General features: G+C 47.3%; 1 protein-coding gene across 1 annotated transcript in view; it reads left to right on the forward strand.

Moving 5' to 3' along the window:
- Positions 1–13428, forward strand: part of LOC146185138 (arylsulfatase B-like) — a 42196-nt gene extending 28768 nt beyond the window's left edge. The window contains exons 6-11 of the mRNA XM_084607757.1: positions 375–500; positions 1347–1473; positions 2064–2360; positions 4521–4711; positions 11853–12107; positions 12880–13428. Of these exons, the coding sequence (XP_084463883.1) occupies positions 375–500; positions 1347–1473; positions 2064–2360; positions 4521–4711; positions 11853–12107; positions 12880–13008 (1125 nt within the window). The 3' untranslated portion in view covers positions 13009–13428. The remainder of the gene's footprint in view (positions 1–374; positions 501–1346; positions 1474–2063; positions 2361–4520; positions 4712–11852; positions 12108–12879) is intronic.
- Positions 13429–25199: the final 11771 nt, after the last annotated feature.

The following is a 25199-nucleotide window of genomic DNA, read 5'->3' on the forward strand; positions in this document are numbered from 1 at the left end:
ATGAAATGGTTCAAACATGCCCGCCTTCTGTAACCCATGAAGTAACTAGTAAACGAGAGGGCTAATTTATATTTTCATGGTTCATATCGTTAAATGCCAAAAAACATTTCTAAACCTGCAGTGGCATCGCCCTGTAGGCGAGTTTCTTGTGATTCGCCTCAATCTAAATGCGGCCGTCATAGACGGGATTGATTCTAGGTTCTCAGACTTAACAGTCGAGTGCCCTAACCGCTGAGTCAACGCGCCGGGGTGAGAAGGGGTTTCTACTCGGTAATAATAGGATAGAGTAATATAGTGCTTTGACCAAGGTGCGAACGATCAGGGTGCCGCTCTCCGGGGCACTTACCAATGTCGGAATTTCCTGGCGATCTCAGAACGGTCTCCGTGGGCTCGATTTCTGGAATAACACGGAACCCATTGTTCCCGACGAGGGCGTGTATGCAACGACGGCCTTCACTGAGCGGGCGAAGTCCATCATCGCCAACAGGAATACGTCCATGGTAAGCATGGAGCTTTTCCAATTTCACTTTACTCCCGGGAAAATTTAGTTCTTATAAAGAGAGATTGAAAATATGTTACTCAGGGAGTGCGCGAGTAAGAACGAATGCTCTGTTTTAAGAATACGTTTAGAATCTTACTGACTATTATTCTTACGAACGGGGCTGAGCGAACTTCGGTGGAATGCTTACGGTAAGTGCGGCAGTGACACGAACAAGGACGGCGCCTGTTGCAGAGATGCGGCAATGTGCAGGAGGCTTGGCCCAGTAACAAATCTGCGTCATAAGTTGTGGTTTAACGTTTCGCTTTTACACTCATCAGGCATTGTCTTTTAAACTGGATTTGCCGTCACATCTTTCTCACTTGCAGTGTGGCCTCGTAGTGGCAGGTGGCTTCTTGTGGGTGGAACTAGGTGGATGCTTCAAACTCTCCTCGGATTTCGGGAACGATGGAAAAAGTGAACTACCCCGCAAAAAAAAAAAAAAAAAGAAGAAAGTGGGAGGGCTGTTTAATGGCTCTCTGTATCATGTTCGACATGGTTTGGTGCAATAATTAATGGGCATCACACGACGTATTTTGGGCGTATTAGCGCCGGTTTCAATGACTCTATTGAAATAGAAGCATTTCTGTTTCATGTCTCCGACTGTGAGCGTATAGATGTCCTACTTTCTTTGTCTAGCTTTTGCTCATTCAGCTTCTCTTTTAATTTCGTTTTACATGAATAGCTTTTTTTGTTTTCGTTTAACTGCTAACAAGGGTACGCGAGGAAGAGTAACACAGAGTAAAAAAAGAAAAAAAAAAATACTTAACACCGTCATTGACGGACCGTTTATGTCGCATCGTTGCAGCCCCTGTTCTTATATTTGGCGCACCAAGCTACTCACAGCACCTACCTGCCGAAACTCCTGGAAGCCCCTGACAGCAACGTCGCGAAGTTTACCTACATAGGTGACGAAGAAAGGACCACTTACGCAGGTAAGTGTTGAATCTATACCAGACGGCGCTCATTAATTTGCCCTTGTACTAATACGTGACGCTGCAAATTACAGTACTGCTATTAATACCGGATTTTATTTTATCAGTGTTACTGCGGCTTCATCTATTAAATTTTCCAGGTGCCGCCCTTTTTCTAAACGAAATCATCATTATTCCGCCTAAATATTATATCCATTCATCAAAAAAGTCTATCGTTTTGTAGGCATGCACAAAAAGTTTATACAAATTAGCACAGGTAGCTAAAATCGTATGAAAACTTGATATCTCACAAATTATAAAACTGGAAAATCGTGCTTTTAAATTAGCAATTTAGATTAAACATATAGAGATGCAAAAAAGAATCTGAAAACGGAAATAACGATTTGAGATTTTGACGTAAATTAACTCATTTGTTTAAGGAAATGGCCAAAGCGCATCTGCTTGTAACGTCTTCAGCTGCATCAGCGATTTAAGCAAGCTTCTTCACAAGGCTCGCGCCGTAAGCAAAAGTGATGCATAACCAAAGTAGTATAAATGCACACGTGGCATGTATTTTCTCTACGCGTGGGTCACATGCACTCTTCTCGCAGGAATGGTCGACTCCCTAGACGATTCTATGGGGGAACTGCTGGAAGCCCTGGAGGGGTCCCACATGTTAGAGGACACAGTGATCGTATTCAGCACGGATAATGGTGGGCACCCCTACACGCGGGACAACCCCAACCGAGGTTTCAACTGGCCCTTGCGCGGCATCAAGGGCACGCTCTGGGAAGGCGGCGTCCGCGCGTCTGCGCTCATCTGGGGTCCGCGCTTGGCAGCTAGCCGCAGGGTCTCTACACAGCTGATGCACGTGTCCGATTGGCTACCCACGCTCTACTCAGCAGCCGGTGAGAAACCATGAGGGACGACAATGTGGAAGGATAAAGGTGCAGCGCAGTTTCACGATCGCGGCCCAAGCGTATGTGTCCACGGCTTATGACGAACGTGGGGTAGTTGTAGAACCTCAGGGGATGCGAACTTCCACAACGCTAATACCATGACGTGATCGGAATTTTCTGGGGTTATACCAGTGCAGTATTTTTTAACCTGAGTTGCCGCGGACTAAGCGGCACGCAGTCGCGGAAATATTCTTTACATGCCTACGTGCGCTACATAGTCTTACAATTTATGCAGAGTGTTGGTTTGGCTTGCTGCACTACGCAGAGTATTGGGAATATATATTGCGTGGGGAAGAAAAGGTAATAGTGGAAATTACTTCATTTTGTTAAGTGGCTCAAGAGGAGTTATTGCCAACGCACCCGTATGTAAGGCTAATCCAAGCTACACGCTAACGCACACTAACTAGTCTTGGCAAAAAAAGAAAAAAAAATCCGCTCCATTGACCTGGATCCCAGTAGTGTGCAGTCCAAAATTTATTTGTTCTTACGTTATGTTTCATTTCAATTTCTAAACTTTGAAATTAAAAAATGAGAGTTTAATTCGATTGAAATATGAAAACTCCATAGCTCGCAAATGGTAAAACTGAAAAATCACCTCAAAAGAATCTAAAAACGGAAATAAAGATTTCAGATTCACACGCACATTAAATAAATTGTCTAAGGAAATGGCCAAACCGCATCTGAATGTTATGTCTTCAGTTGCATAAAAATCACTAGAAGCATAAAAGTTACGTCAGCACCTGGAGATCATCGTTGGAAATTATTTTGCACATATTTTGTTTTACCACCGTAAGGTAAGCGCAAGTGTTCATATCCTCATACTGAAGAGCTAAAATTCAACGGAGCTCGGAAATGTATAATGGCTCCCAAGAAGGCTGACAGATTTCGCGTCCCCGTTTTTTTTTCTTTTTTACAAGCAGAGATGTCACAATTTTCGTTCATCTAATAGTCCATTATTTAATTTCAATTTCCGCGCAAAACAAAGAGGCAACACTGGCTATCGGTTTGTGTTGAAAATCGTAATTAACTAATAATCATTGCCGAATTGAATATTTATATTTTAATTATACTACATTTCACTCCGTGCTTGAGACTGAAGATTTCTGGAAAGATACTTATACACTAAGGAGGCAAATGTACGTTTTCTTGGACTTGGTAATAAGTTAATTGTCTAAGCAAAAACAGCAATTTCCCAATGACATGCAATGAAGGAATTTTCTCGCATTAAAAGTAATCTATAAAAATAATTTCTATTATCATATTTCATGTCCACATTTAGGCCAGAGTTTAATTTTATCAGATGGTGAAAAAGTCTAAATGAAATAGCATTGTTTTAATATTATCAGATATTGAAAAAAATTTGACGAAACAGCATTGCTTGACTTCTCATTATCTTGATCGCAGCAAATGTTTCCCACAAGGAGGGCCAAATAATAAGGGTGCGACTTTCGAGGGGAAGACTAGTACCAAATTACAAGGCGCAGTGCATGCTGTATAGCGCTGAAGTCGAAGATGCACCTGCGTGTAGAACAGTATTCTCAGTGGTCGTTTTTAGATTATTTTGCGGGTCACTATTGTTTGGTGTGTCTGGTGTTCTGTAACTATTGTGGCGTTCTAGGACAGCAAAGTTGTCGCATGGCTAGGTGCGATCGCTTTAAACACCAGCTGCGGGTGTAAACGGTTTTCCTGGATTAATTTTGCGATACGAGGTAGCTTAGGAGCCGGGGAGAAGTGATGGTCTAATTTTTGGCGCCGGAGAAAGAAGACATGAACTTCAGTATGGCATCGAATATGAGGTTTAACCTACCAAAGCGACATGGGCTCCGGATTAATTTCAAACACTTAATAGTTCTTCAATATGCATGACACTGCACAATGCATGAGCGCCTTGAGTTTCTTAATACTTGCAGGAGGGGGGAGGGGAGGGTGTAGTTGGTGCATATTTACTTGAATGGATGTAGCGCTAAAACGAACAGCGCGCAGAAAGATAGACAGGACAAGCGCCTTGTGTTTCTTCCTCATCGGAACGTGTCGCTACGGCGGCCTCAATTCGAGCGCAATGGCCCCTCGTGTACGTTGTAAATTATTCGTTCTTGACGTCTCCTTCAGGGGGAAACGTAAAGAACCTTGGTGCATTGGATGGAGTCGACATGTGGCAAGCTCTGTCTACGGGCACTTCGTCTCCCCGCTTCGAGCTGCTCCACGACACTGTCCCTGGCAATGGAAATTCGGCTTTTCGATACGGACACTATAAGCTTCTGGTCGGAAGCTCTGGAGCATCATCAGACGGCCGCTACGAGGTTATTGACTTCCTATTTTCTTTTGGGATGCCGCAAGATTTGTATGGAATACCGACCATAAATGAAGGATAGGGTCCTGAGTGTTATTGTTCAAAACAGCGGCTTTTCTTCCATTTCTGACTTTTTATGCAGTTACTGGTGGACAGATTACCCTAGTTTCCGAATATAACCGCGAAACTTTTAAATATAGTGTTTTGTATAAACGTCATCCCTGCCCTCCGAGAACAAATGCGAGAACAGCAACGGTTAAGGCATACTGGTATTGTCAACACAAGAGAAAATCCCCGGATAATTGCAGTACACTTACTTTTTCAATGGCTATATTGACACCTATGTTGTAAGTGTAGGAGAAGAAAAACACCACAGGCAGTAGAGGTAGATGACGTAAAAGTGTAGGCCCATTCTTGGTGCCCTCGTTCAGCTGCTGCAGCAGTTCTTCTGTGCTGTACTTTTGTGTAACAACTGTTACAATATAAGCTGTTTCGACGTCGTCAGACGTTATCAGGTGCAGTCAAAGAATAAGCAAATATAAACTATTTTCTTTGAAAGTTCCATTATGATCTTAAATGCCATGCAATGCATCAGGGCACGCCGGTATTACAAGGGGGCCGCGTAACAAACACAGATTTTTCTGCGCTGCTTCAAGCCTTATTGCAGTAGTAGTGAAGGACTACACGCGTTATTCAACCGCACATCCATGTACGTAGTGACTTCAAAACTAGAAAAGACGTTTCTCATATTCAGTGGTACTCTTGGATTGCTCTGAATGAATACCAATTAACTGGACACGTACGAGAGTCAAAACTGAGCATGCGTGGCTAATGCGAGGATGTCCGCCAGGCTATGGCAATGATTAGGCAGGCGAGTAAAAATGCACGTGTTGCAGCGAAAACTAGGGAAAACGTTATTGTAAATGGTCGTATATCGCGATATACAAGGTGTTTCAGGGAAACCTGCCACAAATTAATAAAAGAGGTTTTCCGAGACACGAAGATGGATTATATGGCACAATTGCACCAGAAAATAGGGGATAAATTTTATCTAGTAAGCTGTCAGACACAACTGCGGAAAATTAGCTTTACAACTGTGGTAGACGTAGCCGGTATAACAAGCAAAACTGTTTATTTGTACATCAGGTAATGGCGCTCGTTTTCGCTCTGCTTGGCGCGGACGTCCATGCCGGGGTCTCCCGGCGGTCCGCCTGGTTAGCTTGCCGCTTGGGGCGCTGTCGTCAGTGGCGCCCACAACACCCCCTTTTCTTGAAAGGTTTGATCTCACAGGTCCAGGCGTTCTGGTCGCTTACAAACACGTCCACTTCTTGTGGTGCTCGTGTCCTGCAACGGTTGCAGGAGTCTTGCTGTACGTCTTGCTTCTCCTCTGCAGGTTTGTATAACGTAGGACCTTGTTTCTGATGTTGGCTGTGTTACCACGCCGTGTGATGCAGCTCCAGCGAGGATGCGCACCGCTGTGCCTGGTGGTAAGCGCTCTCGGCTCCGTACCTTGAGCCGGGTGTCGTATGATCGTTTTGCACGAGCTCTGTAGGCTTCATTATTTTGTCTGAATTCGCTATCGTCCAACTTCGGGGCTAGCAGCTTCGAAGTGGTTGGTACTGTGGTGCTCAGACGACGACCCATTAAGAGTTCTCCTGGTGAAAACCCTTCCACGCTGGGTGTGGCCCTGTAGGCAAGCAACGCTTCGTGTATGTTGGAAGACTTCCTCAAAAGCTGCTTTGCTGTCTGCACAGCCCTCTCAGCCATACCGTTGCTCTGCGGGTAGTAAGGGCTTGGGGTTGTGTGTGTGGCTCCCCAATGATGCACTAGTTCTTTGAACTCTGTGGAAGTGAACTGCGGCCCGTTGTCTGTGCGTATTGTCCGTGGAACACCGTACCGTGCAAACATTGGCTCCAAGACTAGGGCTATATTTTTGTAGCTGTCCTCGACAGCTGTTCTAGCTCGAAAAATCGGGAGTAGTAGTCTACTACTACAACATACTCTTTCCTCTCCAGCGTGTAGAGATTCATGCCGACTGTGTTCCAAGGGTGTGCTGGCAATCGGGTTTGAAGCAGGGGTTCTGTTTCTGGCTTTCTGTGCTCTCTGCAAGTTGGACACTTTTCCACGTAGTCTTCAATGCGCTTGCCTATGCCTGGCCACCATATGCATTCTCTTGCCCTCGCTCGGCACCTCGTTGTGCCCAAGTGGCCTGCATGAAGTTTTTCCAGATCCTCTACTCTGATGTCTGGCGGGATGATTATTCTGTCGCCTTTGAATAGCAGACCATTAACGAGCGAAATCTCACCAGCCACCTCGACGTACCTTTTCAGGACAGGTGACAGCCCATGCACAGTTGGCCATGATGTAGTGCAGAAGGTAGCCACCCTGGAAAGTGTTTCGTCTGACTGGATGCTTGTCCTGATTCTGTCCATTATTTGGTTTGAAGCAGGGAGCTGTTCAAGTGCTAATTCTTCAAACTCGCGCACTGCACTCTCGAGAGTTTTTTGTTTGTCTGCTGGTTTCCCAGATGGCTTCCGGGACAGAAGGTCAGCTGTGTACAGCCTTTTGCCGGGAGTGTGGGACATGGTGTAGTCGTACTCCCAAAGGCGTATCCTGGAATGTTGAAGGCGAGGACTCAGCTCGTCGAGTCGTTTAGTCGACATCAGCGGTATTAACGGCTTGTGGTCCGTTTCCACGTGAAAGGCTGATCCCAGCAGGTATTTGCGGAAATGTTCGCAAGCCCATGTGATTGCCAGTGCCTCCTTTTCGATTTGGGCATATCATATCTTTGTTCTGTATCCGTAAGAGAGCGTGACGCATATGCCACAGGTAGGAGCTTTTCGTGCGACAGCTGTAGAAGTACAGCCCCAAGACCGTATGAGGAAGCATCCACAGACACTGTATGAGGCGACTGAGCATCATAGTGAGTAAGAATCGGCGTCCTGCTTAAAGGTTGCTTGAGTTTGTCAAAACTCTGCTGCTTAGCTGGGCCCCAGTGCCAGTCGGCGTCTTGGTGGAGCAAGTCTCTGAGAGGCTTCGTAAAGTCTACTAGCTCTGGAGGAAATTTCGCTAGGTGGTTTGCAGAGCCCAACAAAGACCTAACTTCTGACACATCACATGGTGGGTCTAGCTGGACTATAGCCCTGACCTTTGCCGGGTCGGCGCTGACTTCTGTTGAGTTTACGACGTGTCCTAAGAATGTTACTCCTGTTTGTCGAAAGGAGCACTTGTCGATGTTGAGGGTAACACCTGCATCTTCCAGCTTCTTCAGGACCAGCAGTGTTCCTCAGTTGTCGTCCCTGAGACAATGGTGTCATCTTGTAGACAACTCACACCATCTAGCCCTTCGAGCACACGGAGCGTTTCTCGTTGGTAGAACTCTGGCGCTGTGGAGATTCCGAAGGGAAGCCTCAGGAACTGGAACCTGCCAACTGGTGTGGTGAAGGTTGTGTATTCGCGAGAGTCCTTGGACAGTGGCACCTGCCAGTACCCTGCTCGTGCATCTAGGCGGCTGAAAACTGTTGCACCTGCTAATTTTGCAAGACACTCGTCCACCTCATGAGCACACGTTCGCGTATTATTTGTTGGTTGGGTTGACCATAGTCCACGCAGATGCGCAGCTCATTGTTCTTTTTTCGTGCGACAACCATTGGAAAACACCACTCGGTTGCTCGCTCGATCTTCTGGATGACTCCCAAGTCTTCCATCCTTTCTAGTTCTTTCGTCACAAGTGGAAGCACTGGAAGAGGCACGCGCCTAGGATAACTGACTGCGTATGGCTCAGCATCCTTTTTGACTTTGATGCGGTACTCAGTCTTCATGACTTCAAGCCCATACGTTAGCTTTGGGTATGACGCCAAGAAGTTGGGGTCATCAGTTGATTGTGCGAGGGTCTAGCTCAAGAGGGCGCTGTAGAATCCCAAGTGATTCTATAGCTGGTCGACTGAGCAGCGGTTCTTTTAATCCTTTGATGATGAAGACTGCTTCTTGGACTTCAGTGTTGCGCCTGTTGCATCGATGTAGTCAACAGTGGCTATCGCTGTCTGGCCTGGGCCTATCAACAGCTGTTGCGTTGACTTGATGGGTCCCATGATGGTTCTGTCGTACTGGTCGTGTGCGATTGCAGTCACATCCGCGCCGGTATCGACCTTGAAGGTAAAGGGCAAGTTGTTCATGGTAGCAGGAATTCTCCACAGCGTGTTCACTCCCATTTTGATTTCGCTTAGATATAGCTCTCCGAGATCGTTTGGTCGTTGTCGGATACTCGAGGTCTCGTTCTTAGGCTTAGACATGCAGACGCTGGCGTAGTGGCCTTTTTTACCACACTGGTTGCACGTCTTGTCTATCGTGGGACACTGTGTCTTCGTGTGGTCACGCACACACCACACCACTCGCAGCGTTCGTCTCCCGTCTTGTGTGTACCTTGAGGGCGAGACTTGAAAGGCACCTTCGCTTCGTTCCGGCGAGTTTTGACGTTTGTCTGGCCGCGAATTTCTCCCATGTCGAGAGCTGGCTGTTCGATGGAGCGAATTTCCTTGTGTTGAAGTTTCACGCTCTCTGAATTGCGGGCAGCTGTGATTGCTTTTTCGAGAGTGAGTTCTGCGTTAAGCTGCAGGCTCTCGCTGAGTTTTACGTCTCGCAAGCCGACCACGAGCCTGTCCCGAATCAGTTCGTCTTTGAGAGTTTCGTAATCGCATCTTTCGGCCATCTTGAACAGTTCAGTCGCAAATGCGTCGACGTTTTCATGCTGCTCTTGTTTCCGAGAGTTAAATCGCGCTCTCTCATAGATGACATTCTTTCGAGGTAGGAAATGCTTTTCAAAAGCACTCACCACGGCGGAGTATGATGCAATCTGTTCGTCTGTCAGTTTCAAAGCAGCGAGCATGTCCTCCGCTTCTTCACCCATGGCGTAGAGAAATGTGTTGATTTGTGTCGTCTCGTCCTGTCCTGTCAGACCGGAGATGAGTCGGTAGCGTTCCCACCTGCGGTGCCATCGTGTCCAATCTTCGGGCTTGCGGAAATCGAGCTTTGTCGGCAGTTCCACGGCGAGCGGGTTGAACGTCATTCTCGGAGTGCCGCTCGCGCGCTCTTTGTTCGCGCCGCGAGTGTCTGGCATGACGCTGCGGCCGCTTACGTTGGGCTCGCTGTCCTTCTGGGTGTTACGCTGCGTTGGTTATCCCGCCGCTGCCACCATGTGGTAGACGTAGCCGGTAGAACAAGCAAAACTGTTTATTTGTACATCAGGTAATGGCGCTTGTTTTTGCTCTGCTTGGCACGGACGCCCATGCCGGGGTCTCCCGGCGGTCCGCCTGGTTAGCTTGCCGCTTGGGGCCCTGTGGTCAGTGGCGCCCACAACAACAACTACTGCTGTTAAGTGTCTAGCTGCGATTAGAGATTTGCAGCGGGTTTTTAGTAATAGTCTTAAGGGCTTCTAAAACGCGGTTACCCTCTAAGCACAACTAATATGTCGTCAATTTCGCGCCAAAATACGTGTTTTTGAAAAACCCGCGCTAGCCTCGCTCCAAGCGCCACGTTAACTTTGCGGTAATTCAAGCGCTACGGCACTTGTTGCTGCTTGTTGATACAGCCTCAGCGAGGCAGAGAGAACCAAGGTAGACTTGCGATATTGAGTGACAACATTGTAGGCGGTTCTTAGTGCGCGGTGTTTCTGAAAATGTGCATCTTTTGGCGCGACATTGTCACAATTTGTTGAGCCACAGCGCCGAGTAGAATCACGCTTTCGAACTTTGGGAACTGATATGGTCCTTACTAGTGGCAGGCTGCAAATTTCTAATTACGACTAGACGCCTGTTAAGGAGTGCATTGTTGAAAATTAGTTAAACAGTTTGGTAGTTAAATTTTTGCCAAAAATGGTAACGTTGAGTCCCAGACGCCGTGTTTTCATCTCAAAAGCAAATTAAAAAAAATTATTTACGCGCTTCTTTGAGACATCTGGCAATTTTGATTGCAGAGAAAGCGGCGTAGAGCTGAGATGGCTTCTTCAATGCGCCTTGCTTATTCGATTATGCACTCGGGACCATCTTCCGCTCTAGCATTCGAATTTCGGATCTACCTAATTACGGACAAGCAAATGGCTCAGAAATTCGTTTGTTTGAGCTCAACACATGTTGTTACCCAAGGATAAAACATTCGTTTTGGGACATCGCAGCACCGCCAGTGAGGTGTAGACAGCAGTGCACCCTGTTCGTCCTGGGACGCATGCATCGCATTTGAGAGGGACACGAGAGTATTTATTTAAAGTCCGCCGCCTTTTTAACGGGAAAGCATTTTTTGCCTCATGAATGTACTAAAGATCTGCGGACAGGAAGTGTCTGCCTCACCTGTCTTGAGTCATGAGCTTTTTAACCTTTAATAAAAAAAAATCACCCACCACTGGCAATCGTGGTACCGTACTCCTCCAATCAGCAGCCGAGTGCGCTAACCAACTACGCCACACGGGGCACGCAAGGAACAATACTTAATTCTTCCTGTCTAGCATTCCAGTTGTCTCCACGGCAACAAAGAGGGCAAGACAACGACGGCTTCGCCCTCCTCTCCAGTAGGGAGCGCGGCGCAGGCCATCTGCCGCCAGCTATGAAGAACAAGTGGCGCAACGAGCGCGCGCCATCGCCGCCGAGTAGACCTACTCATCTCGAATCCGACACGAAAGGAGCCGCTATCCTGCCACATCATCGGCGGAATTCTGTCAAATAATACTATAGCAGAATTAGCCCAAAAGGCTTTCGCCTTACTAATCCAAGGGGTCTTAACTGCCTCAATTTGTTTTTATACATGAATGAATTTTGTCTCCAATAGTTGTCTCTGGAGACCGGTCCCTGCTTTGTAGACTCAATACAACGTTCACTGGTCCTAGTTTTAGTGCTCACAACGCTGTTGTACTTTGACAGGAGCTACACCACTTGTGGTGACTGGCATCAATAAGAAAAAGTAAAATGTTGCGTCGAAATATGGATCATATCAGTTATTTGTAGAACTGCTATTTGTGTCGGTCAGCCCTGGGAAAACTCTTCGAATTTCGCGATGGGAATTTTCATCCTGTGCCAAAAATACTGAGATTAGTTACAATCTAGGTTATGAAAATACACGCTAGCTGAGTGAACTCCAACGTTCATTGCTTGGGGTGCGCGCAGGTGGTCGGGGGAAGCCGGCCATACAGTGACCTGGACGGGCTTCAACGGAGCTCCAGAGCAGCGGCTGTACTCGAGCGTTTCTACCGCAACTCAAGCCTCTTTGAGGGCGGCAACGAGAAGAAATGGAGGCTCAAGGCGACCGTACGATGCAAGAGGGAGTCGATCAGCAACTTCGAGTCGGGCAAGAAGTACTACCTCTTCGACCTCGCCAATGATCCCTGCGAACTGCGCAACTTGGCGGACAAGAGGCCAGCGGTAAGAGCCTGTACTGAATTGGTGTAGTCTAGGGTTCGACGGCATACCGTCTGCTCAGGATTCGTGGCTTGATGAAGTTCACTGATCATGGTCAGTGGCCAGTGAACCTCATTAAGTCTGCCCTGAATTGGATCTTGCTGGTTTGGGGATGTTGCTTGGTCGACGACACAAGGGCACTCAATGGGCCTGGCGAAGTGCAGTCATCGTGGCGGCTTAATATATTGGTGTCATGACAAGAACAGTACGTTGAATCAAAATCACGCAGGGGGAGGAGGATGGGGGCATTTTTAAGAGCCTTCTATTCCTCTCTTTCTGACTGCTGCTTATCCCCAAATATCTTATTCATTTCTTTGAGAAGCCAACGTACTGGGCCTTTGTATAAAGCACTGCAATTAGAGTTTACGCTCGTAATGAAGTAAAATTCCCTTGAATAAATATTTTGCAGAATGAGAAATTAAATGTTCTTTTTTTCACAGGGAAGAATATTTCTTTCCGCTCATGAATCTTGAAAAGGCTTCACCGATCTCGCTTCTCGTCCTAAACAACCATAAGAAATCATAAAGTTTACCTTTAGGAAGGGTTCGTTATAGCTGTGCCGTAATAAAAAGAAAAACATGTGTTCGGACAAATTTGGGAACGCTTATAATTTGCTTCATCGGCCACGTGTTAAAGTAAGCGAGACTAGTGTCACCAAATGATTTTACGTCTTGAAAGCGAACGCGTTCTTGCTGATACTACCTTGGTGTTCACCTGTGTTTTCTGCCGCCCGCAGCTCCTGTCCTTCTTGGTGGACAAACTAACTGCATATGCCGAAACCGCGAGACCGCCTATCATCGTCCAGCTTGACCCTATGGGTTACCCTGAGAACAACAACGGAACTTGGGCGCCTTGGATTTCCTGAAAACAGAGTCACTAAGCTTTATATACTTTCCCTTAAGCAATCATCATTACCGCAATGCAAGCAAAAGCCAGATGATTTCTCAAAAGTTCTCTTCGTGCCTTTTCCTCCCCGACTAGGGGTTATGCAGCTGCATTCCACTGTAAATAATTATGCATAATGGAAATGTCCCTGAGCACTCATGACTTCTTTCGCTGACGTTAGCACCGTCGCGGAATAAAGGGCAAGCAACTGGCAATGTTGCCAGCCTCCATCTTACACAGAGCACCATGCCATTATCTAGAGGCATGGAAGCTGTTCCTAACTACAAACTTGAAAACTTCAAAACACTGTAGCGCGACAAAAGACGAGGACACATAAACAGAAAAGAACTCCGCGAGCGCTAACTACCAAGAAATTGCTACCTTGTGCAAACTGCGAAAAACTAACAACAACAACAACAACAACAAGACAGACTGAGGGACAGTTAAGCACCAGCAACCGTACGCAGCGTGCGGTGATGGGGTCATGCATCAGATTCTTTTCATGCGGCAACATATATATAGGGCAGACAGGGAGATGCCTCAAGGAGCGCCTAATGGATGACGTTTGCAACAGCAAGAACAGGGCAGGAAGAAAGCTTGGGCAGCGTGCTAAAAAAAAAAAAGGATGTAAAGCTTTTCTGGATAAATGGATTGCCGTAGCAAAAATCAGATATGTTAACACGTGAATCATTGCAGCTGAGCAGCTAAAAAAATTACCGACGATTACGTTACTTCCTAATGCGAAATTTGAGCGCAGCAAATAAGCTGTTTCACCTTTTCGATAGATTGAGGCAAAGAAATCGAGCAACACATGTATGCGCTATCACAGATTTTTTTTTTTAATTTCTCACACGTATTCCTTTAACAAAGACTCCACTAACAGTTCTTGACAGAGGACTTCCACCGGTCGTCTCGCTCATGGCTCAGAAAGAACTGGCAGATAATTTCGCAGTGGCGAACGGCAGCGGCAATTTCGGCTCGGGCGGTGCACATATACAGATCCGCCGCCACCGATCTGGCTCTCTGATTGCCACCGCACAGGGGTTGCATTGGAGGAGGATCGAAGAAAGGAATTAAGTTCGAGCCGGCGCTTTGACAACCGGAGACTCGCAGAAAGAGGGGGGAGGGGGGCGGCGTGTACACCCAGCGGCAAACGATGGGGGCAGAAGCGCGCGCAGCAAGCGGACAACGCGATAAAGGGAGGAGGAAAGAGATAGCAGCGACTGACTGATGCTGCTGACGCCGATAGTGAGTCAACCCCAGCTGCGGAGTTGGTTTCAGGGACAACGCCGCCGATGCCGACGCAAACAATATGATACCCTCGCTTCCGCAGCGCCAAGAACCAGGTCTAGCCGTGGGAAGGTGGTCACGTATTCGTCGACGTGCCGGGGCCTACGTGAAATAACCGGCGCGTCGGCAACTGAAGAGCACCCTATCCGCCACACAGGAACAGGGGGGGGGGGGGGACCCTCCCCTCCTCTTTCTGCATGGCGGCGACGGTGTTCTATGCAGTCACGTTATCTTGACTCTCTAGCGGCGTCAGCGGCATATAGCGGTATCAGTCGGTCGCTGCTAGCGCTGGGGGGATGAAAGGGGGGCGGAGCTGGTTACGAGGCCGACGGCGACGCCGACGCCGACGCGAAACCCAAGTAACGGACGCCAAAGAGCTGCGCTCTAAAACATTACGAGGGACTTTAGCGACTAAAGTGGTGAAAGGCGAAAGCCTGAGTGCCACATTCTGCTACGCAACTGGCACATATTGAATAAACATTATTTAGTTAATAATGAATTACATACTTAGTCAATAATTGGTAAAGTAATCAATATGTTAGTCATTAATTAGTAATTGATCATTGATTGGTATATGTCCATATAAGCCACGCATTCGCGCATACTGTGGTGGTGCTCTGTGATTGGTTGAGATCTCTATGACGTCATCCCGCCGCGGCAAATCAGAGCCGCCGCAAAAGCGGACACATTTTGTCCACGACAACATGAGCCATTAAATGCTTTCGCCTTAATAGTTCTGGTCGCACTTTTGTTACCACGCCGTCAATCTTCCTCAATGACAGAGCTCGCATTTCTGCGAATGCGATAATATTATGCAAAACACAATACGCGCGTTTTATCTGGCAAAGATGAAACTACAGCTTAACGGAAAAACGCCATAAGGGAAAGAACTGGAAAGGAGAATCATTTTCGGCAGCATTTGGAAGGAAGTTGCACAACGCACTTTGCGACAGGCGAGTACTGGCCATCTTCAGACACGCAGACTGTTTCCTCATACTCTGCGACGGGCATATCGCACACGAGTCAAATGATTGCAAGGTCGCTATTTTGGAGGCATTTCGTGCCAGATTCCACATGTAAACAGTATTCGATTCCTTGATCTCGTGTTGATGTTTCCCGAAAAGCATGTATACTGGAGGTATGAAGCTCAAACAGTTCTTGCCGTATAATTAAAATCCCTCGAATGAAGGCGTAGCAACTGTGCCGTTCTCCTCAGCCCTGGAGATTTCATGTGAACATCAATGGGACAAAGTTTCGCAATTCAGATTGACAGGCTTCAAGACATCAGTCTTCCTGCAGCGTTAATCTTTGCTCTCTGTGAAACGCTGCCAAGTTAAAGAACAATTTCCCTTTGGAGGGCGCGGGCTCGCGCAAGCCTATCGTGGTGATTCCCTACATATACAGTTATTCCCGCAATGTCAAGAAGCTACGGTGAAGATGTTTTTTCTGCCTCAAAAAAGCTGTTTCGATGTGTGTAAAGGTGAACAACAGAAAAAAAAAAAAAGAAGCCTAGGTGCAATATGCGTTATAAGAAGCCGTATACGGATTGTGAAGTCGATGTTGTGAACATGTTTCTCGTGACATATGGTAAAGTCTACATAGGCAGGCTGGTAGGCGCTATAATGAACGAGAGATGGAGCACGCAAGGTTCGTCAACAGCGCTTCGGGAATGGGGTGGGGGTATTTGTTTAAACAATGCAAGCATTGCTAGCCCGCCGGCTGTGCCCTGCTTCTGCCTGAGTCTACCTTCTTGGCTAGAAAGAGTGCACAGTTAACGCGGGAGGCGCTAGAAGCGGTGGCGATCAACAATTAGAGAGATTCCTGCATAAGTACCCCCTCTGTGGCTCTGACAGAATAGGAGAGTGAATACCTCGGGCAGTTAAAAGTTTCTAGAGCCTTAGTTCTTTATTTTAATGTTTTTGATTGAGCTGCTTCTTGTTCGCGCCTGCAGCCGCCTCCCTTCTCCCCCTTTATGCATTTCTTTTTTAGCCACGTATCTTTAACCACGTTTTTTCACGCATTGGTTCCAGCTTTTTATTCCGAGTTGGCACTTTACACCACCGGCATTCACACGTTTCTATCACGTGACGCCAACTAGGTCTATATAATCGCAACGACAGAGCGTATTTTTCGTGTTACCGCCCTGACTCTCTCACCATCTTCCTTTCGCCTCTGTATTCTTCTGAGCGCTGCAATAATCAGTTGTTAGACCCGCGTCCTGTTATATTCCTTGCGGTGTTTTTCCGCTAGGCTGAAGATTCACATTCGACATGAACCAACTAGCTCAGATCCAGATTGTCCTTTTTTCTGGCGTGTAAATGTGCTGCTTGAAAACAATAAAATTTGTTGGAAGTTAGCGCTCGTGGTGCTTTTTGTTCTTGTGTCCTCGTCATTTATCGCGCTAGAGTGTATTGAAGCCATGAGCCAACAAGCCCAAAAAGCCACCCTACTTAACTATGTACTTAACTGAACGGACGAATTGAGAGACACATGACAGATAAGTAATAAACAAAACGCACCATGACGGTATGTCACTGGCCGTAGAAAACATTGACCATCATATCAGGCCTCCATGGGGCTTCCCGTCTAATAATAATATATATAATTATATGAACCGGGGTGGTCGCTGCGGGGCGTTAAGCCGCGCGGTTGAAATTATAGATGGTTTGGTTGGTTTGGTTTTTAGGGTTTAACGTCCCAAAGTGACTCAGACTATAAGAAACGCCCGAGTGGAAGACTCCAAAAATTTCGACCACCTGGGGATCTTTAACGTGCGCTCGCACAGCACACGGATGCTTCATCGTTCCGCCTCCATCGAAACGCAGCTAGCCGCCGGCGGACGGGATTGAGGGTACTCCGACACAGTAGTCGGACATCTTAACGACTGCACCACCATGGCGGAGCTCCCGTTGGTACTCAACGTAACAATTCCTGTCTTTTTTTTTTTGCGTTTCTGTTAAAGCTGTTACTACATTATAACATTAAGCACCTTTGATGTGGCTGTCAAATACGCCAGCAGGATTACCTACAGTGGCACCATAGAGAAAGGATTGGGTAAAGAGCCGGCACTTCCATATAAGACCCAGCGGCCCAATTGACTGTAGTGCATCAATGGTCCGGTGCTTGACACATCCGCTTTCGGTTGGAGGCGCGTGTTGTGAATGCCGGTATGCACTGCGTCCTGGCGCGCAGTTTGAATGCTAGCAACAGCTGCAGCCGTCCTGCCCCGCCTTGTTGGCGCATTATTATAGTTATGTATGGTGTGCTATTGTTTTCTCATTTATTTGCAGCATTAAAAATAAAATTAGGCCACATTTGCCGCTGAATGGCCACCAGCGCAGCTGCTTCACTGCCTTTGCCGAAAAGAAGCATGGCAGAAAAGATGCCAGGTGCTTTGTCAAATGAAGATTTATTTTGCTGGATATTAAAATGAAACCGATACAATTATTTCACTTTTGGTGCATAATTGCAACCTGAACGAAAGGCAAAAGGTAGGATACATCAACCCATGTGTACATTACAAAAAAAAAGAGTAAAAACAAGTCACACAAGGCGAAATATCATATGTAGGTAGACAAATGCAGCATGACAGATATACAAAGTATGGCAAATGATGCTTAAGAAAACAGACAAACATTACAATTCTCACAGTACACTAGTGGCTCTCTCAGAAAGAGTACCCTGTATTGTTGTGGGACGCTGTGCCCGCCTAGAGATAGACACAGGCGAACGGAGGACACCAGGCAAACACCACTTGCCCCGGAGCTCTTCTTTTGTTCTCTAACCCTCGCGCTGGCGCCCCGCGCCTCTTTTCTGGCGCAGCGCTCCTCGGTGCGCGCCGTAACATCTTTCCACCGAAGGGGGGGGGGGGGGGGGGGGGGGGAGGGAAGAAAGTGTCAGTGAGCTGCTGCAGGCGCTCCACTTATGGGGCGGCATTTCGTGGGGAAGGCAATGAGGCAGCAGGCGACGACAGTAGTGGTGATGACCCGGTATCTAAGTCGGAGTCAATGCTGGCGCCGTTGACATATCGCTTCATGTTTGACACATGCTCCGGAAAAATGTGGTGCACACCTCATGGTCGATGCTCGGGGAGGTCTTCGAGGCGGTATGTCAACAGGGCCGAGCCGTTCAACGACATGGTAAGGGCCGCGGTATCGGGGCATGAGCTTCGTGGCACGGCCAGTCGCGCGGATGGTGCGGCGAACGAGGACCAAGTCACCGGACCGGAAGGAGGGAAGTGGTGGTGCTGCCGCATTGGCCACTTGCACACGCGCATGAGCGGTGAGAAGGTTGCGCTGAGCGTCGAGGCGGGCGGCTTCCCTTTTCCGGCACCTATCACAGATTCTAGTTCAGGTACACGCCTTTTGTTATTCTCAATGTTAACGGCTCCCGACCACGGCCACATTGCGAATCTTCATTCTCGTGAATGCAGCAACCTAATCTGTAACCTCTTAATTTCTGCCTCTATTATTGAACCCATACTCATTAGCCTGTAGTCGTAAGCTACCACGTTACGACAAAAACCATCTAACATAGTTATATAGTTATTAGTCCGATTTTAACCACGCCGCGCGAACGTGCTTGAATATCCTTGGGTGTCTAAATCGGAATCCAAGATCCCGGAAGCCTAGATTCGCATCTCACCCTCCAATCTCAAAGAGCGAACTCCGAGTTTGCACAAAAAGATAGGCCGCCCATGTCCCGTGGTGCCGTGACGTCAAGTGATGCAGTGACAAGTGAGTGCATGCAGATATCACCTGCCGACCACCACCTGCCAGAGGCACACCCGTGAGTTTTCACTGGCAACAATGCAGACATGAGATTTTCTGCAGACCTGGCTCTTTTATACTGTCGCGTCCCCCATAACGTCGCCATATTTCTTGACTTAACGCATCCAGTCTATGCAGTGAAAATCGTTCAAACCTTTAAAGATTATTAAGATGACGTGATTTCAATTCAAAACATGCATTGAAAAGCTGAGATGAGTTGAAGTCCGTGAACATGCGACGGCTGGGTGACATCGAACGCGATGTGATGAAGGCGCGCCAGGGGTTGGGAACAATCCCGGTCTACTGTTATGTGGACCTGCTTCAACCAATCTTCAGGGCATAGGACGTGATCAGGGGTAGGTTTCTACTGCTACCTACTTAGCGTGGATACTAGAAGATAATGAAGGTTCAAGGTAAGGCCTTATAGGTAAGGGGAACAGCAACTTCAAGCGAGGCTACAGTACTACCTCTTTTACCTCGTCGGTGATTCATATGAGTTGCGAAACTTGGCAGGCAGAATGCTAGCAGGTAGAGCTTGAACTGGGAACAAGGGCGCGACCATCACTCTAAAGCTCTGCTGAACATCATGAGCCGATGGACACGATTGATAATATGTTGCTAATCGGTCGCCTTGGGAAAGAACAGGGCAGCACCTTTAAAGAAGGAAGTGAGGTAGAATATGAGGCGCTTGGGGACGAGCGAAGCGGGATGGACCTAGGTTGACTGGTAGATAAACTGTGGATGGAGGTTGTTGGCAGCCCCTCTGAACTATCCCGTTTAGAGTCAACTATAGTTCGGCGTTGTAGAGCTGCGAGAAAGATGGAATGGGCTGTAAACCTCGGAGGATGTGCATGTAAATATGATGAACAGAACACATGCGAGCGCAATGATGTGCTCGAAGTTTATGTTATCAAGTGGTCCTTGCGATCACGTTTCGTCTCGTCCGCAGCTGACGACATATTTTCGCTCTAATAAGCTTCGAGTTCTCTTAGTTGTCGTTTGAACTTTATTTTGCCGAATAAAGGACGACAGAAATCAGTAAGGAGAAGTAAATGCGTGATTTTAGAAGACGTAAATTGGGATAGAGTCAGCGCTTCGAAACAAATAACACCACGTAAACATTGTTTTGGTCCTGTATTCTTCTATATATTGTCACAATGAACAGTAAACGGACGCGAACAAGAAAACAAATGAAAAGAAGAGCAACTGATGGTTTGGTTTGGTTTGGTTTGGTTTGGGGGGTTTAACGTCCTAAAGCAACTCAGACTATGAAAGACGCCGTAGTGGAGAACTCCGGAAATTTCGACCACCTGGGGTTCTTTAACAGCACACGGGCGCCTTGCTTTTCGCCTCCATCCTGAGCAACTGAGAGATGTTAATGTTTCTTCTTCCCGCTCTGTGTGTGTGTGTGGGGGGGGGAGGGGGGGGGGCATTGTTTTTGTCTGTTTAAGCCGGTTTTATGATATGACTTATGGTATACTAAAAATCCGCTTAGCTATCATCAAAATGCTAACGCTCACAAGGCTGAAACAGCGCTGAAACTTATCAGGACAACGCCCGCGCTTTCGTGTTTCGTTTTGAGCGGAACACTTTACACTCTGCCATAGTCCTGTTTTCATTGATATTGTTACGGGAAAGTATTTGTTAACACTTGCGCTGCTACAGGCAGAACTCGGCGCATAGACTTCAAAAGCCGTCGAGCATCCACACTGTCTGCGTCGTCGTCTTCGATAACAACCCTTCATCTTTCACGCGCTCCTCGGTCGTCGTCGTCTGCGAGCACACCACTTCGTCGGTCACGCGTTCCCCGTAACGCCATCCCCCTCGGCAAAAGGCAACGTCCCGGTGCGTGTTAGGCGTGCGGTGTGGAGTGGGAATAATATGGCTTGAGGCAGGCCACATGCACTATTTCGGAAGTGGGTGGAGCGGACGGTGAGGTCGGGCGGATCGGTGTAATCTCATATGTTATGGCGGTCACTGGGCGTACTACACGATAAAGACCTGTGTAGTGCGGCAGACGTTTTTGACACAACGCCACACGGCGGATCGGGAGCCAGAGCAATACCAGAGATCCGGGAAGATAATGAACATCATGGTGATGAGTGTCGTAGCGGCGTCTTGAGCTTCTTGGGAGGCAGAAAGCTTGCGACGAGCAATCTTTTGCGCGGCATCGGCTCGGGCGATGGTATCTCGGTAATAAGTAGTGAAGGGGCCAGTTGCGGGAAGCAAAATGTCGAAGGGAAGTAAGGGGTCTCTTCCAAAGAGAATATAGAATAGAGAGTACCCAGCAGTATTATAGCACGAAGAGTTGTATGCGAAGGTGACAAATGGCAAACTAATGCCCCAGTGGCGGTGACCGTGGGATACATACATGGCGAGCGTGTCGGTGAGTGTGCGGTTAAGACGTTCCGTAAGGCCGTTCATTTGAGGGTTATAGGCCATGGTGAATTTGTGGCGAATGGAGCACGAACGAAGTACTTGGTCAATAACCGGGGAAAGGAAGCAGCGGCCACGGTCGGTAAGTAGTTGACGGGGAGCGCCATGGTGGAGTATGACGTCGTGCAGAAGGAAGTCAGCGACGTCAATGGAGCAGCTGTTTGGAATAGCGCGAGTGATCACTTACCGCGTAGGATAATCGGTGGCCACAGCGATCCATTTGTTTCCTGACGAGGACTCCGGGAAGAGCCTAGGAGATCAAGGCCAACAAGAGAAGGCTCAGTCGGGATGACAATCGGTTGCACGTGTCCAGGAGGCAGAACAGGGGGTTTCTTCCGGCGTAGATAGAGCGATAGAGGCCAGGCCAGAAGAAACGCCGGCGCACGTGGTCGTGTGTGCGTGAGAGGCCAAGATGATCAGCTGTAGAAACGTCATGCATTTGTTCGAAAACAGCAGAGCGTAGGTGTTGGCGAACGACCAGCAAGTGGAGAACGCCATCAGACCGCATGTTGCGGCAGGGCAGCGTGTTCCCATGCAGCAAGAACATGGCGACGGAAAAATCACGGCTGCATGTGCGGAGGCAGTCGATGAGAGAGCTGAGGGTTGGGTCCGAGCGCTGTTCGTCGGTGATGTGGGAGAAGTCGAATATAGAGAAGAGGGTCCGACTCATGGTCTGTAGGGGAAGGGGGATCGACAGGATAACGGGGCAAGCAGTCTGCACCCTGGTGGAGCCGACCGGATTTGTGCACAACGAAAAAGGTATACTCCTGTAAGCGTATTGCCCAGCGGCCGAGGTGGCCAGTAGTATCCTTGAGGAAAGACAGCCAACACAAGGCGTGATGGTCGGTAATAACAGTGAAGGGTCGGCCAAACAAGTAGGGTCGGAATTTTCCAGTGGCCGAAACGAGAGCCAGACACTCCCTTTCCGTAATAGAATATTTTTGTTCCCATGAAGACAGAAGGCGGCTAGCGTACGCAATCACACAGTGTTGGCCGTGCAAGAATGGCACCAATCGCGTGGCTACTGGCATCGGTGCGAAGTTCCGTCGGTGCAGACGGGCTGAAATGGGCCAGCACAGGAGGAATCGTGAGAACAGCGATGAGGCTGGAGAATGCGTTAGAGGCTGGTAACAATAATTTAGCCTTAGAACTGTGTATTCCTATATAATTAATTGTATCGCTTCCAGTGACTGTATTTATTTATTATATTTGACGGTATGTTTAGTTTATATTCTCGGGACTTAATTTTCGTTGACATTTGAAATTGTTGATTATTTTTTTCATATTCTTGTTATTGTAGTCGAAGGCTGTCCTTTGTTCGTTTTCTTTTGTATACATTTTTCATGATACGTTCTTCTAGACATTTTCCTCATTGACTTCATTCTTTGCAGGACTCCTTTTATCTAAACTCTATTGCCTCTGTTGTTTGCTTCTTACCATGTCTTCTATGTCTGTATGCAATTCTTTCAAGTGTATTTTATTTCTATTTGTGCTGCAGTACACAGACCACACAAAAAGCAGAAAGGTAGGCCTAAAATCAATATGCAGGACACGGAGATAATGTTCAACAGCCTCGGGAAAGAACACTTCACAATAGGTAACGAAGCGCTGGAAATGTTAGGCGAATATGTCTACTCACGACAGATAGTAGCCGTAGATTCGGATAATGAGAGGGAAATAACTTGGAGAATGAGATTGCGATGGAGAGCATTTGGCAAGTACTCGTAGATTATGACTAGCACCTTACCAGTATAGCTCAAGAGGAAAATATATAGCAGTTGCATTTTACCTATCGGGCTGAAACGTCGAGGCTAACGAAAAGGGTTCCAAGTAAGTTTAGGACAGCACAGATAGCTATGGAACGGAAAATAATAGGTGTACGTTAAGAGATAGGAATCGTGCAGAGTGGGTCTGAGAAATTACTCGAGTTAATGACATCCTAGTGGAAATCAAGAAGAAGAAATGGGCATAGAAAGGGCTTGTAATGCGAATAGAAGATAATCGATGGTAGGTAAGGTAAGAAATTGAATACTAAGGGAAGGAAAGTGTAGCAGGGGGCGGCAGAAAGTTAGATGGACGGATGGAATAAATTCGCAGGGGTCAAGTGGATGCAGCTAGCACTGGACACGATTAAGTTGACCAGGAATGATTACAGGCATTAGAAAGCGATAACTATGACTTGTGTTCGAGATAATGACTATTGATAACGAACACATGGTATATCTGAATTGTTTACGAAAGTCTTCCACGCTGATATTGCTTTAGTTGATGCAATAAAATTGATCTTAAACGAGTAGTAATCACCCGTTATAACGTTAAAGGCAGTAAATGTTTGTTCTGGGGTGCACAGACATACATGTTACACGAGATGTATGAACATATGTATATCCCGGATCTATGTTTTATCAACTGTGAAGTTCCTTACGAAGCCGCGTAAATTTCCTTTGCAGTCTTAAGGCTGTAGTAATGTGGATGTAACAGAGCAACTACTCCAATTTTTTTTTTTTTTTGTATATGCGAAATACGGGCAGTGGCAGGTCCGAAAGGTGAAAGCTAACCTCATATTCTCTGTATTTTTTCCGTCTGTTGACCTCTTGTAGGAGGCTTTCGATGAAAGGTCCAGTATAAGTAGGACATTTCTCAAATATCTGCTAGCCTGTTCGCCACCGCTGGCCTGAACAAATGACAACGGAAGCTATAAGAGTGACTATACCCGGCCAGTCCGGTGCCTCTTTATGTAAAGAGCAGATCACGCACTTGTTGAGTGGGCTCTAATAATAAGAACCAATCCAACCTCGCTGCTAACTAACCGAGAGCATCGTATACTGATCTCCGGTTTGTAGTAACGTTAGAAGGTAAGCTGGCGTTAGTTGCCGACGACTGCTGTAATCCCTGCTCTCGCCTTGAGGGTCATGGCTAACTTTGTGCTATTGTTCCCATCGGTTCCGCACTTCGCACTTCTCGGCATTTGGGTCTTGCACGCCCAATTATTATTGAGTGTAGATTTGAAGGCAACTTCAATGGTTGTGGTTCGACTAAAAAAAAAAAAAGAAAAAAAAAGAAACTCGTTCCGTGTAAACTACCTGAGCACAGTTTTTCAGATGCCAGGTGAGGAGTGTAATAAACACTTAAAAATCTGACAGCCGGAGCAAACTAGACACAAATAATTGCGACGTTGAATTCCATATATGACATAGTGAGTCCTTTGGTGCCTGTGTTCGAGGTGATAGATAATTTCGTAACTCCCTAGATAAACACCTTCTTTGGGTGGCGACATGGAGATGCTTGTTATCTGAAAAGGTAAATGAAAACAGAATTAAGGGACTTTACATACGAGAACTTTAAGCCTAGAAGACCAGCGCTGCTGCTGTCTTGAGTATGAAGGCTAAGGAGAAAAACTTCCCTTTATGTTGCGAGGACGCTGGGTCGATCCAGGCCTCTTTCTCAGGTCCTGTGTAGCGAAAATAGACTGCTGATTTCATTTTGTCATCGAATAACTGCCACTGTCGGTCGAGCCCACACCGCTAAAAATAACCCGAAATTGCGTGTCTCTGCCACTTTCGCGAAGAACGCGTTTGACCGTTAGCACGCCAGGGTGCCTCCAGTAGGAACATAGGCGCTTTGACTTTGAGGCACAGTGACGCGGTCACTGGAGCGAGTGGCAGCTAAGGTGTCG

The sequence above is a fragment of the Amblyomma maculatum genome, chromosome 6 (genome assembly GCF_055883805.1).
Source record: "Amblyomma maculatum isolate TAMU_Amacu chromosome 6, ASM5588380v1, whole genome shotgun sequence".
In the NCBI taxonomy this organism is placed as follows: domain Eukaryota; kingdom Metazoa; phylum Arthropoda; class Arachnida; order Ixodida; family Ixodidae; genus Amblyomma; species Amblyomma maculatum.